This window comes from Lactuca sativa, chromosome 5 (assembly GCF_002870075.4).
Source record: "Lactuca sativa cultivar Salinas chromosome 5, Lsat_Salinas_v11, whole genome shotgun sequence".
NCBI classification, from domain to species: domain Eukaryota; kingdom Viridiplantae; phylum Streptophyta; class Magnoliopsida; order Asterales; family Asteraceae; genus Lactuca; species Lactuca sativa.
Window position 1 is genome coordinate 175,497,052 of NC_056627.2, and position 15,446 is coordinate 175,512,497.

General features: G+C 36.0%; 1 protein-coding gene across 1 annotated transcript; it reads right to left on the reverse strand.

The window, feature by feature from the left end:
* Positions 1-5,918: 5,918 nt before the first annotated feature.
* On the reverse strand, positions 5,919-9,542 carry LOC111888631 (pyruvate kinase isozyme A, chloroplastic). Its single transcript, XM_023884759.3, has 6 exons — positions 8,791-9,542; positions 8,627-8,717; positions 8,343-8,536; positions 8,041-8,162; positions 7,469-7,947; positions 5,919-6,498 (listed from the first exon to the last, which is right to left on the reverse strand). The coding sequence occupies exons 1-6, from the start codon at positions 9,355-9,357 to the stop codon at positions 6,197-6,199; spliced, it is 1,755 nt and encodes a 584-aa protein (XP_023740527.1). The 5' UTR covers positions 9,358-9,542; the 3' UTR covers positions 5,919-6,196.
* Positions 9,543-15,446: the final 5,904 nt, after the last annotated feature.

Sequence of the window (15,446 nt, forward strand, 5' to 3'; positions counted from 1 at the left end):
GAGTTTACGGCCCTAATACCTTATCCCTCATGAGTTTACGGTCGTAAACTCATGTATGGTGTGTTCTTTGATGCATTAAGGTCTTATAACACTTGTGGAATTAGGCTAGGTTCAATTCTAGGGCTTATGAAGGGTTTAAGGCTTCAAAATGGGCCATTTAAGGAGTTTACGGCCTAAGACTACTCCTTGAGGAGTTTATGACCGTAAACACATGAGTTTACGGTAGTAAACTCATGTTGGTCCATTTCTTTTGTTGTTTGGTGGTTCTAACTCATGCATGTAAGGTTCTAGTCACTTTTAGGAGCTTAGGAAGGTGTTTAGGGCACTTAAACACCTTGGAAGGGTGTTTACGGTCTAAGAAGATGTTCTTGGGGAGTTTACTACCTTAAACACATGAGTTTACGGTAGTAAACTCATTTTTCCATGAATCCTATGTTTTGGTGGTTGTAGGTTAAGCATACGAAGTTCTAAGTCCAATTCCAAGCCATACAAAGTGTTAAGGGCACTTTAACACCCTTTGGGGGTGTTTATGGTCTAAGAATGGGTGTTTACGGTCTAAGAACCTTCTTGGGTCGTAAAATCAAGTGTGACACATATTTGTATGCTTTTGGTGCATATCATGAAGGAAAATAAGGCTCTATGCACTCAAGGAAGTTCATGGAAGCCCTTGGAGGTGTTTGAGGGGTAGTTTAACACTTAAACAAGTGTTTATGGTCCATGAAGATGGGTTTATGGTCTAAGAACATCCTTAGACCGTAAACTCATGTTTACTCCCCATTTGGTCTGATTTTGGTGTTCTAAGTCCTTTCGGGTAAGCCTCTAAGCCATTGCTAAGCATGAAAAGTGTTTGGGAGGGTTTTTTGGCATCAAACCCACTTCCAAAGGGGTTTACGGTTTTGGGAGGCTCCCAACACCATAAACTCATGTTCTTGGGGTTTTTGGATGATTAAGTCACGAATTTGCAAGCTAGATAAGTTAGATAACAAGCTAGGAAGGTTAACTTACCGATTTGAGGCTCGGAGGGGCGATTTTTGACCAAAACCCGTTTGTAGAGAGAGAAAGTAGAGAGAGAGTCTAAGGTGGTAAAAAGGTGGGAGTGAAACCCACTCAAACCTTATATAGGGTGGAGCTTATGGCCTGGTTGGGGTTCACCTGACACCAACCACGAACGGGGTTTTTCACAACTATTATTAATCACGGCAAATTTTAAAATTATACCGCTTTAATTTTGTTTCGCTTGCCGAATATTATTTAAAATATTCCAACAGGTTTAATTCCGGTCAAAAATATATTCGGGATAAATTTGGCTAATTTTTGACGTTATTAATTTCGACGTTAATTTCGACGTTAAAACTAACGGAAATTTTTGGGTTGTCATATCCAGGAGGTATAAAGCTTGAACCTTGATGATTTATTAGATATATCTAGCTTGTTATAGGTTTTATGAGCTTTTTGTCCCTTGATCTTGAGTCTAGTGAGTATGAGCTACTCCGGACCTCATAAGTGGCTTTTTCTTGCATTTCTGAGCGCGTAGAGTGATAAAAATAGGAGCTTGGTCACTCACATCCTTCCACGCATGGTGTTTGGGCATTGGGTGTGTTTTGGACTTTAGATTTGTTATTAAGCCATGCAAAGGCATAAAGTTGGGAACTTTATCACTCTATACGTTTATTAAGACCATATCTAAGCAATAGTTGGTTGGTCTGTATGGATTAAGAGCTAAAAATGGAATTGGCCTAATAGCGAAGAATGCAGGGCATACTATGAGTACGCACTATGTACCACTATGCAAGGCGTAGATTAATTACGCATGGCGTAATCCTGCTGAAGTTGACTTTGACTTCCATTGGTTGTTGACTTTTTGACCAAGTTTGACTTTGGTTCAAACTTGAGGGTTTTGGATTGTTGATTAAGATTCTACCTAGTTTTGGTAATTAGTGGATTCGCGGGAGCAAACATTGTAGAAAGCGGAGTGCGTAGCAGTGTTTCTGGGTTCTTCAATTAAGATGAGTTTTCCCCACTATACACGTGGGTCTAACGCACCAATGACGGCCCGCTAGTTTTGATTATCATTTAGTAGAGGGATACCCTAAGGACTGTATGTAGTCATGTAAGATAGACTGAGGACTCTTGATCTAGGCTTTCTTTTTTGTTTCTTGTTTGGTTGTGGCTCTAAAGTAGGTTCATCTGTTCGGCATCGATCTCACCTCTGGGTACATATGGTTAGGCATTCCTTGATGAGTTGGTTATGTATCCTTGTATATAGTATATTGTTGTGTGGTAGTGATCTGCTATATATATATATATATATATATATATATATATATATATATATATATATATATATATATATATATATATATTCTTGTGTGTTAGGATACAACAGTAGCGGTATGTTGGTTAGAGTACAAGTAGGTTGGCTATCGTCTAATGGAGTGCCCTAGGGACTGTATGTAGTCATATAGGATAGTCTGATAACTCTTGATCTAGGCTTTCTTGCATGTTCCTTGTTTGGTTGTGGCTCTAGAGTACGATCATTTGTTCGAGTGGCTATCTCACATCTGGTTGCTTATGGTTATGTGTTCCATAAAGATTATCTAGTAGTAGAGCAATGTGCTATGAGGGGTCTAGTAAGCGGTAGTGAGTTGTATGATTTATAATTGTCTGTATTATGTGCCTACATGATCTCTTGTTTGTTTATATGTCGATATATGGTGGTGAATGAGGTTGAGGTGGTCTTGCTGTGTGTTGTAGGCCAAGAGACCAGGTGGGGGATGGTTGTAAGCTGTAGGCACGAAAGCTTGAAATGAGTGGTTGGGTTGAGGTGGCAGGCCAACATACCCGAGGCAATCCATCCCGATGATTGCGGGCCCATTATGCATGCTTGTATATTTTCTGTAGTGTGCGGTATTGTAGGGAAACTCACTAAGCTTCATGCTTACCCAGCTGTTATTATTTTTATGTATCATCGGTTATCGTGGGAAGGCAAAGGCGTGACTGTACACTTTCATCTGCAGCAATGAAGATTTCGCGTTTACTATAATACTCTAATTTTAAATAATGTACCTTGGAACTAATGGTTTTCTTAACTAGTATTCTAAAAATGAGCAGTTTTATCTTAATTAAAAATGAAAAATTTTGATGTGAAAATGGGACGTTACATTTTCTATGCATTTCTATACAGTAATTGTCTTACTGGTTGTTTAATTTTATGATTTAAAAACCTAAAGATAGGAAATAAAGTTTTCTTTTCAGTGGATTACATTAATACCATCTTGCCATTAGGAATAGTGAGTTTCCATTTTAACGAATAGTGAGTTTCCATTTTAACCTCAAGTTCTTTGGGAAATAGTAGCATACTTAATTTATTTGACTTGAAAAATCCATAAAATGCAATAAAATAGCAGCATACTTTTTTTTGGTTAAAATGCAAGAGATAACAACATACTTTAAAGAGTTATATTATTGATTAATATATCATATACTAAGTTTTTTTGGATTTTGTGTTGGGTCTGATTAGATATAAGACTTTAACTAAATTTTATGGTGTTAAACTGTTAATATGCAGGGTGGAAAGTCGGGATATAGTTCGAGTCATGCAAACTAGGGATGAGATTTAAAATCAGAAAACTGGATCGGAACCAGAACTGTTAAAACCAAAATATGGAGAACCAATCTGGGTTCCGGGTCTAAAGAATGGCTTTATCCGGGTCCCGAGTAATTCGGGTTTGGGTCTTTCGGGTCTGGGTACACCGGGTTTAAGAACGAAACCGATGTTAGGAATTGAAACCACTTAGGGACTGGAATCGGTTTCTGTGAAAAATTTAAAGCATGCATATCTTATTCATTTAAAGTCGGATTGACATGCGGTGTTTTTTCACGTGTATTTTAGAGTCTGTACATGATTTTAGACTATAAATTTGTCATTTTTAGCTTTATATTCATTGACTTACAGTCCCCTAAAGTCAAGATATCAAAGCTGAAAGCTTTTAGTTTTTCAGCTATTTTTGTATTCTGTGAAAATGTTAAAACATACATATCTAATTTGTGTGAAGTCGGATTGCCATGAAGTTTTTTCCAACTTGTACTTTAGAGTCTTTACATGAGTTTTGACTATAATTTCTTATTTTTGGTTTAATATTCAATAAGTTATAGTCCCCTAAGTTAGGTTATCAAAGTTGAAAGTTTTCAGTTTTTCAGCTCTTTTGTATTCTGTGAAAATGTTAAAACATATATATCTAATTCGTTTGAAGTCGGATTGACGTGCGGTTTCTTCCAATTTAAAACTATAATTTTTTTCATTTATTGGTTTAATATTCAATAACTTACAGTCCCCTAAATTTGGGATATCAAAGCTGAAAATTTTCAAATTTTCAGCTATTTGTTTTTGTACTTTGTATTTTATGGAAATTTTAAAACATGCATATCGAATTTTTTTAAAGTAAGATTGGCGTGTGGTTTTCTCCAAAGTGTAGTTTAGAGTTTGAAATGATTTTAGACTATAATTTTGTCAATTTTGGTTTCACATTCAATGACTTATAGCCCCCCAAAATTAAGATATCAATATAGAATTTTTCAAAGTTCAACCCATTAAGTAATTACAAAAAATTCTGGTTTTTCCTAGTTTTTCGGTTCTAAACCCACTTTACCCGGTTCCATCCTACCCACTCTGATGTTTCTGGGTTTTCCGGCTCTAGACCCACTTTACCCCGTACCGTACCCAGAACCGGTTCCTATATACTGGCCCAGATTTCGATCCTACAAAATCCCGTTAACCAGTTTCGGGTCCGTCGAGTCTGGGTTTGGACCCACGTCGAGTCTGGGTTTGGACCCACTTAGATCCCTAATTGACACGATATAGAAGAGGGAACGACATCAGAAAGGAAACCTCAAGTAGTTGGAGACAGAAAAAAAAAAGTTGCATATCCGGAAGTAAACCCAAACACCAAATACATGTGGACCCAAACCAGTGCAACACGTGGCAAAACCCCAAGAGTTATAAGCTATGAGTCATTGTCATCTGGAATCGAGAGAATAAAACTGTAAAACTCCAATCCAAGTACGAAAAATGTCAAACCCCCTAAATTCATGTGGCCAAACGCTAAAGTGTGTAAGCCTATAAGCGTCATATGTTTTATTATAATAGAGTAATATAATAGAGTGGTATAGAGTAGATGATGGGTACATATTGTAGTATTGTACTAATTATAAAGCCGAAAAGGTTAACCCAAAGAAGATAGTATCTAAACCAATTGGCTCAATTTGGGCTCATAGCATGTATAACTTTATTCTTTACAGAACATTTAGCCCATTCTATTTATCTTAAAAAAATCTTGATCTAAAATAACTTCGATCTAAAGAAACAAGTTAATATTTAGTATTGACATGGTTTTATTCGAACAGTTCCTTGAATTGTACAAAGACCAAGAGTCCAAGACCTCACTTTTAATCTAAATGCGTAACAGTAACCATAAATCAAGAATAAATAAATTATTTTAGAACATGAAACATTTTATTCAAGCTAAAGAAATACATTACCTGCAATAAGAAATTGATCAAGTAAATTACCCGTTTGGCCGTTTATGCAGTTTGTCTTTTTTACTTATTTATTTATTTAGTTATTTACTTGTTACTATATGCATATATGCATTACTTATTTACCTTCTACACAAAAAAAACAAAAAAACAAAAAAACAAAAATCTTCAAAATACAAAGTACTACATGGGACACAAGTGGACTATTTATTTATTTAGTTATTTACTTGTTACTATATGCATTACTTATTTACCTACTACACAAAAAAATATTTCTTCAAAACACAAAGTACTACATGGGACATAAGTGGACTATTTAGAGCTGTGACATTCACTTCTTTTGCACATACAACATATCAATTATCAAAATTAAAGCCTCTATATGAGATAAAAATTACAATTTTTTTATCACATTAACATCAATGTCAATTTAATCCAATGCATATCAAACACAGTACAACAACCATTTACTACATTAGAAAGACATCCCCTCAATCTAACAAACAACCTTCTCATCAAACCGAAAACAAATCCAACAAATTACAAAGTCCATAAGTTCAACATAACAAAGTGCAAATACAAACTTCTAACAAATCACAATCTTTAAGACTTTTTGGCATCAAGATAGATCACAAAAACCCTAGTCAACACAAGTTTTTCCTTATGGCACATTCATAACTTGAATCGATTGCAACATGTCTGAAACCGCAATAACAAGATCACCCGATTTGATCATGCCTCGAGCTTTGAGTAGAGAAAAAGTTTTGTTGAGATTGCTTTCCATGTCATCCGAGAAACCAAGGCGAAATGGTATTAAACCCCATTGTAGATTTAAACGTCTTCTGACCGAAGTATCGGTTGTGAACGCAAAAATCGGGCAGTCCGGGCGGGACCGGGACAGGAGAGATGCCATGTGCCCGTCTTTTGTGTACACAAATAGCGCGTCCACTTCGAGATTATTAGCTGTAAAATCATCAAATAATACAAATTACTCGATTTGTATGATTAGTAATAACATGGATACATATTTAAGAAAATAACAACATATTTGGGGAAATGGAAGAAAAACATTAAATCGGAATTAGTGTCTTAATACATTAAGCCATGTTTTTTGGCTTAACCCATTAAGTCATTATGTTCAGATAAATTCAAAAGGAAACACCATGTATAGTCATGCAGATTAAGTGCTTAATCCATTAAGTCAAAGAAACAAACTCCTAATCTTGTAAGTTATACTTGAGTTTTCTTTTACTTCATACAAAAAGAACAACTTAATACAGAAAATCATTTTTTTCATTAACTCCCAACTTTTTTACAAATTTCCCCTTGTTTACTTTTTCCTTCAATTTCCCCAAGTATCCCATCATTTTCTCAAATATCTTTTAATCATCATTTATCCAAACAACACTTAATTAACCAAAAACAAAGAAACATCATAGCAATTATCATACTAAAAAGGACAATATACATAAAAACCACTATATTTTCTCCCCTTTATAGAGAAATCTCCGATAAAATCCTAAAATTTTGGGAATTTTATCCCAACTTTTAATTTTTGAACAGAAAAGTCTCGATTATTTTATGTTTTGCCCAAATTCACAAAACAATCCTTATTTTTTTTTCAACAGAAAACGACAGATTATCATATAAAATTAGATAATCATGACTTTTTCAAAAAATAAATGTTGGGATTAAACCATAAACTGACCCAAAATATTGAGACTTTATCGAAAATTTCCCCCTTTATATGTTAAAACTAACATGACTTCTCATCTACACACATGACATCATCATATAGCACTCTATGAAATAACATCATCATTAACACATGTAGAGAAACAAGAAGCCATTTCAAAAACTCATATACTATTTTTATGAAGTAGATATAAATTTAATTATAATAAAACTTGTTTCAAGATCAAAGAATTCTCACCCATTTTTGCAGCCGAATTACAAATCTCTTCCGAAATACTATCCGAAAAAGAAGAAGCAATATCAGGCAACTCCATAACTTCATGTCGTTTCTCTTCCCTCCACCATTTTTCAATCCTCAAACTCACACTTCTCAAAACAGTCAAAGCCTTATCAGGAAACTGACCCATTGCTGACTCACCAGACAACATGAGTGCATCAGCACGTTGTCTCACAGCTTCTGACACGTCAGCAACTTCAGCTCTTGTAGGTGTTGGATACTCAATCATGGATTCAAGTAGCTGTGAAGCTACAATTACTGGTTTGTTTAATTTTCTGCATGTTTCAACTATTTTTTGTTGGGCTAATGGGACTTGTTCTAATGGGATTTGAGCACCAAGGTCACCACGTGCTACCATGGCTCCATCTGAAGCTTGAATGATTTCTTTTAGGTTTTTTAGTGAGTCGATGCTTTCGATCTTTGCAAGTACTGCTATGTCCCTGTAAAGAATTTGTCAAATGGGTTAAAAGTGTAAATTGTGGGACCCAATTAAGAACATAAAGAAAAAAAAAATTGAATGATTTCTTTCTTACCCATCACGTGATCGAGCTTTGATGTAACTCTTAAGATGATTAATCACTTCTGCTGATTTGACAAATGATACTGCGATAAAATCAACACCTTCTGCAATCCCAAAATCTATATCCAACCAATCCTAAACCCACAATTACAAAACATTCAAACAATAACTTGTTAGTTACAATTTGCACAAAAGTGTTCAATTTTTGTCAAATACGATGTCTTTGTAGCATTTGAAGAAATAGGAAGATCAGTATCAAAACAAATGTCAAGGGTAAAAGTAACATTATATAATTCCAAGAAATAAAGCACAAACCTTTGAGGAAATTGTTGGAAGCATGGCATTACGTTCACGAACTAAGCTTCCATCACGCCAAAATGTCAAGTTTGCCCTTGGTAACAGAAGTCCTGGATCAGTACACAAACACTTGACATCTGGACCGATTTTTTCAATCACCTCAAACCTCACCATTCCTCCATCAACAAGAAGTTCATCTCCCACTTTCACATCTGTCATCATGTGGAAAATCAATTGCAATTAAAAAGATATTAACTTGTCTTACAGACATTAAGATTGGAATATATGATCTTTCATAATACCTTCTGCAAATCCATCATAGTTCACAGTGATTGATCGTTCAGGGCGAAGGGAATCGTATGCTCGGACACTGAATGTCCATACTTCTCCATCCTGCGTAATTCATTACCAAATTGATTGTTGTTTGAAGTGATTTTTATTATGAGAGAAAAGAGTAATTGAATACCTCAGCTTTTGCCGATGAAGCACCACCGAGATCCCCCATATGAATCTCACTTCCTTCAGTATCCATCATGATAGCAACAGCGTACCCTTTCTCCTCATTCAACCTCCTCACTCGTTCGATCACAGTCTTGTGCCACTCACGCGTCCCATGGCACATATTAATCCTCGCCACGTTCATCCCTCCGACGGCCAACGCCTCCAGCTGCTCAAACCCGCAGGTGGCGGGTCCGATCGTGCACACAAGTTTCGTTCTTCGAGTACTCCTGAATCCATTCTCCTTCAACTCCGCCTCCGTCACTGAATCCACTTCAATCGAACTCGAATCAGGTGGTGCAATAGTGATTGGTTTAGTCCCATTATCACTAACGAAATCCGCCGTCACAGCGGATAAACCCCCTTGTCCGTTGTCGGCGGAGGCGGATACCAAAACGACCGGTTTGCGGGGGGATTTGGTGAATGACAAGTAGCGATTGGGGGTTTGGAGCATGGGTTTTGAGTAGGAATTGGTGGAGATTGTAAAGTCCGGTGAACGGGAAGATGATACGAAGAAATTCAAAGATTGTGCCATTGTAGCTGAGCAAATTTCCAAATTGGGAAGTCCGTTAATGGTGTGAATTTTGGAAAGTAGATAGCAGAGTAGATATAGGATGAAGAGACAAGGAGGTTTGGCGGAGACAACGAGGTGGAGTTGGGAGCTTGGGTATTGTCGTTCGAGAAGGAAGGCGTTGTTGAGTAAATGGGTGAGATGTTGGTTGTATACTCGTATACATATAACCAATCAATTTTTATTTTTTATTTACAAAACTGCAAATTTCCTGCTGCAAAAATGGTCTAAAAAGTTTCAGCTTCTTACAAAATTAAGGTTTTTCTGAGTTTTTAATTCATAAACACTGAAAAGGCGATTATACATTTTTAATTTTTTTTATTTTTTATAATTATTTTAATACTATTTTAATTTAAAAATAAAAAGAAAAGAAATACAAAACCCCACCCACATAATTGCTGGTATGTTCACATAATTCATCTCTAGATCATTTGTAAAATCACTTAGAACTTGGATGAATCAAATTTCTTTTGAGAATAAATGTATTTAACTGAGTACACTACAACAACTTTTGCAATCAACAAGAGAGTGATGTAGAAGGGGAAACAAACTATGACTGAGATCGTCGTTTTTGAGAAATTGTGGCAAGATTACTTTATGGAGGGGTTCAACTAATCATCTTCTCTGAGCGTCTGAAGATCTGGGTTTTCAATTTTTTTCTCGATTTGTTGTGATTGTGTTCAGTCTAAACCATATTTCATTTGGGGGTTCCATAATTTCACTGCAATAAGATGGTTTGCATAGAAATTGAGGTTTGGATTGACTGAAGTGTATCGAGATTTTGAAGGATACATCATTGAAAAGAGGGTTTAATAGTGATTCCACTATCGCTCCATGTGTTTCATCCTTCTGTTTGCAATCCCACCACTGCTACATGTCGGAGCTTCCACCACCGATACATGTCTAGAGCTATTGTCGGAGTTGGAGAACTCGTCAGTGGGTCTTGAATCCAGAGATGAAACCCTAGTAATAGTCGGAGAAGCACAACTCAGTGGCATGAAGAACGGAGAAGGGAAATTCGCCGATGGGTCTTTAATCGTCGGAGTTGGAGAAATCATATATAAGGTTTAGCAAAACTGGGTTTTTTTCACTATGTGTGTGTATGTTTAATTTTCTTTGTGTGTGTGTAGAGTTTTGTGAGTGTGTGTTTTTGAGGAGATGATTTTTGAAGGTACAGAGAGAATGCAAAGTTCTCTTATGAAAACACACACACACAGGGGGGAGGGAGAAAGAGACGTAAGAGAGATAGAGTTTTACCCATTTTCTTATTATTATTATTATTGAAATGTTAATAAAACGTAAAAAAAAATGTAAAAAATGTAAAAGTAAATAAATAAGGGTATAACCGTCTTTTCAAGTTTTTTTGGACTAAAAACCCAGAAAAACCTTGATTTTGGACCTTCTGTGCAAACTGGAAACTTTTTGGACCCCATTCAAAGATTTTTGCAAACCATAAGGACCAAATTTGCACTTTTGTCTTTTTTTTATTTGTTGAAGAGATATGTGATACACTGTATCTACTTACATACATATTAAAGAATTATTCATTACATCTTCTGTTGTTTACTAAAGAAATCATTTTCAAACTTTTTTTAACAAGAGCTTTAGCAGTTCAAATGATTTTTAGTTTAGCCATTAATGATAAGAGTATTATGCCTACTTTCCGGTTTTGGGCTTATCACTTAAGTTTTGATTTACTTTCCGGTTTTGGGCTTATCACTTAAGTTTTGATTTTGTAACCTTATTAATCGTTATTTGAGAACATCCAAATGATTCAGATTTAATCATTAAGAGGCTCTAAATTAATATGTTTTAAATAAAAATATATGTTTTGTTAGGCATTTGAATAGTTGTGTTAAATGATAAAATGACTAAATAATTTTCAACTAAATAAATTGTTCCTGTTTGATAAAATATTTAAACAAACGTGTTCAATCATTAAAAAATACAAAATGTCATATAAAATTCAAGTTAAACATAAATCATGAATCCTTTCAAATACAACCTCTGATTTTTATTGCTATAATTTGTTAAAACTTTTAAGTTACAATGTTTTAATAAGAAAAGAAAAACTAAAAGTACAACATGAGCCTAAAATTATCCAAACACTAAGGCCATTTGTGATGGTCTTCACGACCACCACCATTTTCCACCTCCACGTCACCACCACAACTCTTCCCCTTGCAACCGGGATAGTGTGCACGAGAGGAGATCGTGGTCAAATCGAGAAAGAAGACAAGAAGAAGGAAAAATACTGAGGAAGAGTTTGTGGTCAAATGTGGTGGTGACCACGATCCTCCACGACAACGAGCAACCACGGAGGATGGGGATAGTGTTCATGGCTGTTGTTCGTTGTCACATCGACCACAATGAGCCTCGTGCTCAGTATACTGGAAGGTATAATACACTTAACTAGTCATCTTCATTGTGTCGGTTAGGTGATACATTAAGGCTGAAGAAGTTGGTTGGTTGGTTATGTTAGGTTTGAAGGTTGTAAGAAAAAGTCACTAGGAGAGAGCCTGTAATTACACAATGAAATATATATATATATATATATATATATATATATATATATATATATATATATATATCAAAGTTCCAGTTGTGAGTGGGAAACACTATTTATTTGGTTTTTCTTTTCTAGAGCCCAAAATTATTAAATTTTTATCATATTATAGTTTTTAAAGGTTTTGTTACAAATAGTTTTATTTGGAAATAGCAAGTTTGATTCTTATTAGAGCAAACTTTTCAAATTTACATTTTCTATCTTAAAATAGTTTTGATTAAACAGTCTTAAATTATTAGTAATTTTAAGTTACAATTTTGATCCCTAACTATACTTTAAAGTTACATTTTTGATCCGTTACATAATTATTTTTATCGTTTTCATTTTTATTAATATTAATCTTTTATTTAAAGGATGATTAATACGTTTAAGATAAATTTTCAAACTTCATTTTGTATGCCTCGTCCATACATAACTTTTTTAGCTTCGAAACCTTATTTTATAATTTTATGATTCACTTTATAAAAAAAATTTCGCCGCAACACGCATAAATTTCTCCCAAAAACTTTATTAATGTCGAGATGCGTTTTACAACATATTGGGCTTCCGCAGCATAGCGCGGACGGTCCAAACCCTAGTTACTCATATTTATTAGCGTATATGTACTTTTAGCCCATTTTATATGTATTTGGATAGTTAGTCGGTTTATAATTATTAGTCCAATATCATTATATATATATATATATATATATATATATATATATATATATATAAAAGGTATTTTATAGCTATACAAAGATCATCGATCTGATCAAATAATAGCATTATAAAACATATAAGGCATTTTATAGCTATACATAAATCACTTAGTACATAAAAGCAATTTAGGCATCTTTCCTAAAATAAGCTAGTGTCCGTGTCTATTCAGGTATATTTCCTAAACATAACAGACACTCATCTCACAATTATCGCTTAATATTCTAAGTTGAAGTCTAGAAATTCCTAGTTTGCTTAAACTAATGCTCTGATACCAACTATAACATCCACAATTTCACGGCCAAAAAAATACCGATTTGTTTATGCTTTATTTATAAATCAGAGTATCTTTTTGAAGAATAATATTGTGAAATTTGTTTTCAAAATATGATAAAAATATTATCAAAGCATTTCCGAAGAAATGTATTTTAATTATATTAAAAACATTGGAATGTCATCGTCAATATAGTAGATAAGCATAAACGGAAATAACATAGGCCTTATAATATCTATTATTCTACTGGCCTATAACCCATAAATCTCTCATCTGATCATCACACTGGTACTCTTGTGCTACTGCCTATAATACAAGAAACCCAGTGGGTCAGACTTGGGAGCCTGGTGAGCACATAGGGTTTTCAACCCACAATAATTAAGTTCTTAAATTTCATCAAATCATTCAACCCGATTACCCGTTCCCATTATCCTCACTTCCTGTCCCTAAAGAATCTAATTTAAGGGACCTAGCTTAAGGATTATCTTCGGGATTGACAATAATGCTTAGGGGATTCTTCAGCAATATATCTTAGTAAGGCAGCCATGAGGGGGATAGAGTACACTTGGCAAACACGTAGTTCAAAAACACCTACAAGTTGCGAGCCTGCTAGCGTTCCACTAGACTGTCTAGAATAGTCTTTGATCGTCATCTATACTCCGCTAAATGACTGGATCAACTTTAACATCAAGACCTCTCATCATTTATTTCATCTTTCATTATCTATATCATCAACCCATCTTTACCCAACATAATTATAAGTATAAAATACATATACAGTTTAAATCGAGTAAAACATGTATAAATCGTTCATCTAGCATAGATATCTATAACACAAATAATAGACACATATAACATGTAATTTATATTAAATACTTCATATCTATGTATAAGATGAAAGTAACTATGCACTCACTTGCTAAAGTGACGACTCGTAATTCGGGCAGCGCTTCGCTTCTAATACTTGCCTTTTCCTTTGACGAAACCTAGTATCATTATCACTAAGTCTTCGTTTATTATTTATTGAGACTAATTATTAGTCTAGATTCGTCATTAACTCAAAGTCTACTTCAAGATCTATCAAGTAAGGATCAGCTAGGCGGGACAGTTGGGAGGCAGGACCATTTCGGCATATAGCCTTTCTGAAATCCAACAACCAAGCAACTGTGACCATTCTAGACACCTCTCCCGTAAGTAGATCAATCAGTATAACGACTTTGAATCACTGAAAAATCTTGTTTATAGGTTCATAATAATGATAATGAACTTAAACATAAGTTATACTTAAAGTACGATAAGCATAACTCAACTTACAGGTGGTTTAGCGAGAAACCAGACTCTACGCAGGCAGAACTTATGAGCCAAAAGCTCTTCTTCTCGGGGCTTTCCAAAGCTCCAGGCTTCGCTACTAACACCTAGGATGCTAGGGAAAGTCTTAGAGGCTTTAGGGCTGTTTGGGAGAGAATTGGATAGAAATATGCGAGGAGTTCAGGTTGCTTCAAATGCGACCGAACATGACATGTGAGCAGGGATTGTATTGCTGCTTCTACAACTATTACCACCGCAATATCTGATCTGATTTGCTTTCAGTGCAGTCAGAGGGGCCACAAGAGGTCTTAGTGCCCGAGTTTAGCAGCAGCAAGGAAGGTTACGGTACCCGCCCCTGCTACATTGAGGATTACAGACGGCCGTCAGGGTCGGGCTGAGGCGCCAGTGGCAAAGAGTAGAGTCTTCCAGTTGATAGCAGAGGAGGCGCGAGCAGCTCCTGATGTGGTTACGGGTATGTATCTTCTCCATTATCTCTTATTTATTTCTGATTATTACTTATGTTTGTGTGTTTGTTTAAAGGGTTGTTCTTAGTGAACGGCATACCAGCCATGGTACTGTTTGATTCGGGTGCTACCCGATATTTCATGTCGCTCGCACTTAGCAAGCAGTTTAGTAGAGCTCCAGGGGAGTTGGATTGTCCCCTCGACGTAGAGATAGCAGATGATAGGACCATCAGGTTCGCGAGGGTTCATAGAGGATGTACGCTACAGTTATTTGATAAGCAGTTTTCCGTGGATTTGGTTCTTATTCCCCTGTGAGGGAATAAGGTCATAGTGGGTATGGATTGGTTGAGTCCCAACGGGGCAGTGATCGACTGCGAGCAACAACTAGTGAGGGTTCGTACTCCTAGTGGGGGGAGAGTTAGTGATACAGGGTGAGAGACCACAGCGCGGACCGATTCTCTACTCAACAGTGAGGGCGAGGCACCACCTTCAGCAGGGTTGCACCGGATACGTCGCATATGTCATGGATACCCGAGATAAGGGTAAGGAGACAGTTGATAATGTACCGGTAGTGCGAGAGTACCCGGACGTATTCCCAGAGGATTTACCCGGGATACCTCCGGAGAGACGGGTTGAGTTTAGGATTGACCTGGTTCCCGGTGCAGCTCCGATAGCCATGGCACCATATCGATGGCTCCTCCCGAGATGCAGGAGTTGTCTGCGCAGCTGCGAGAGCTGCTAGACA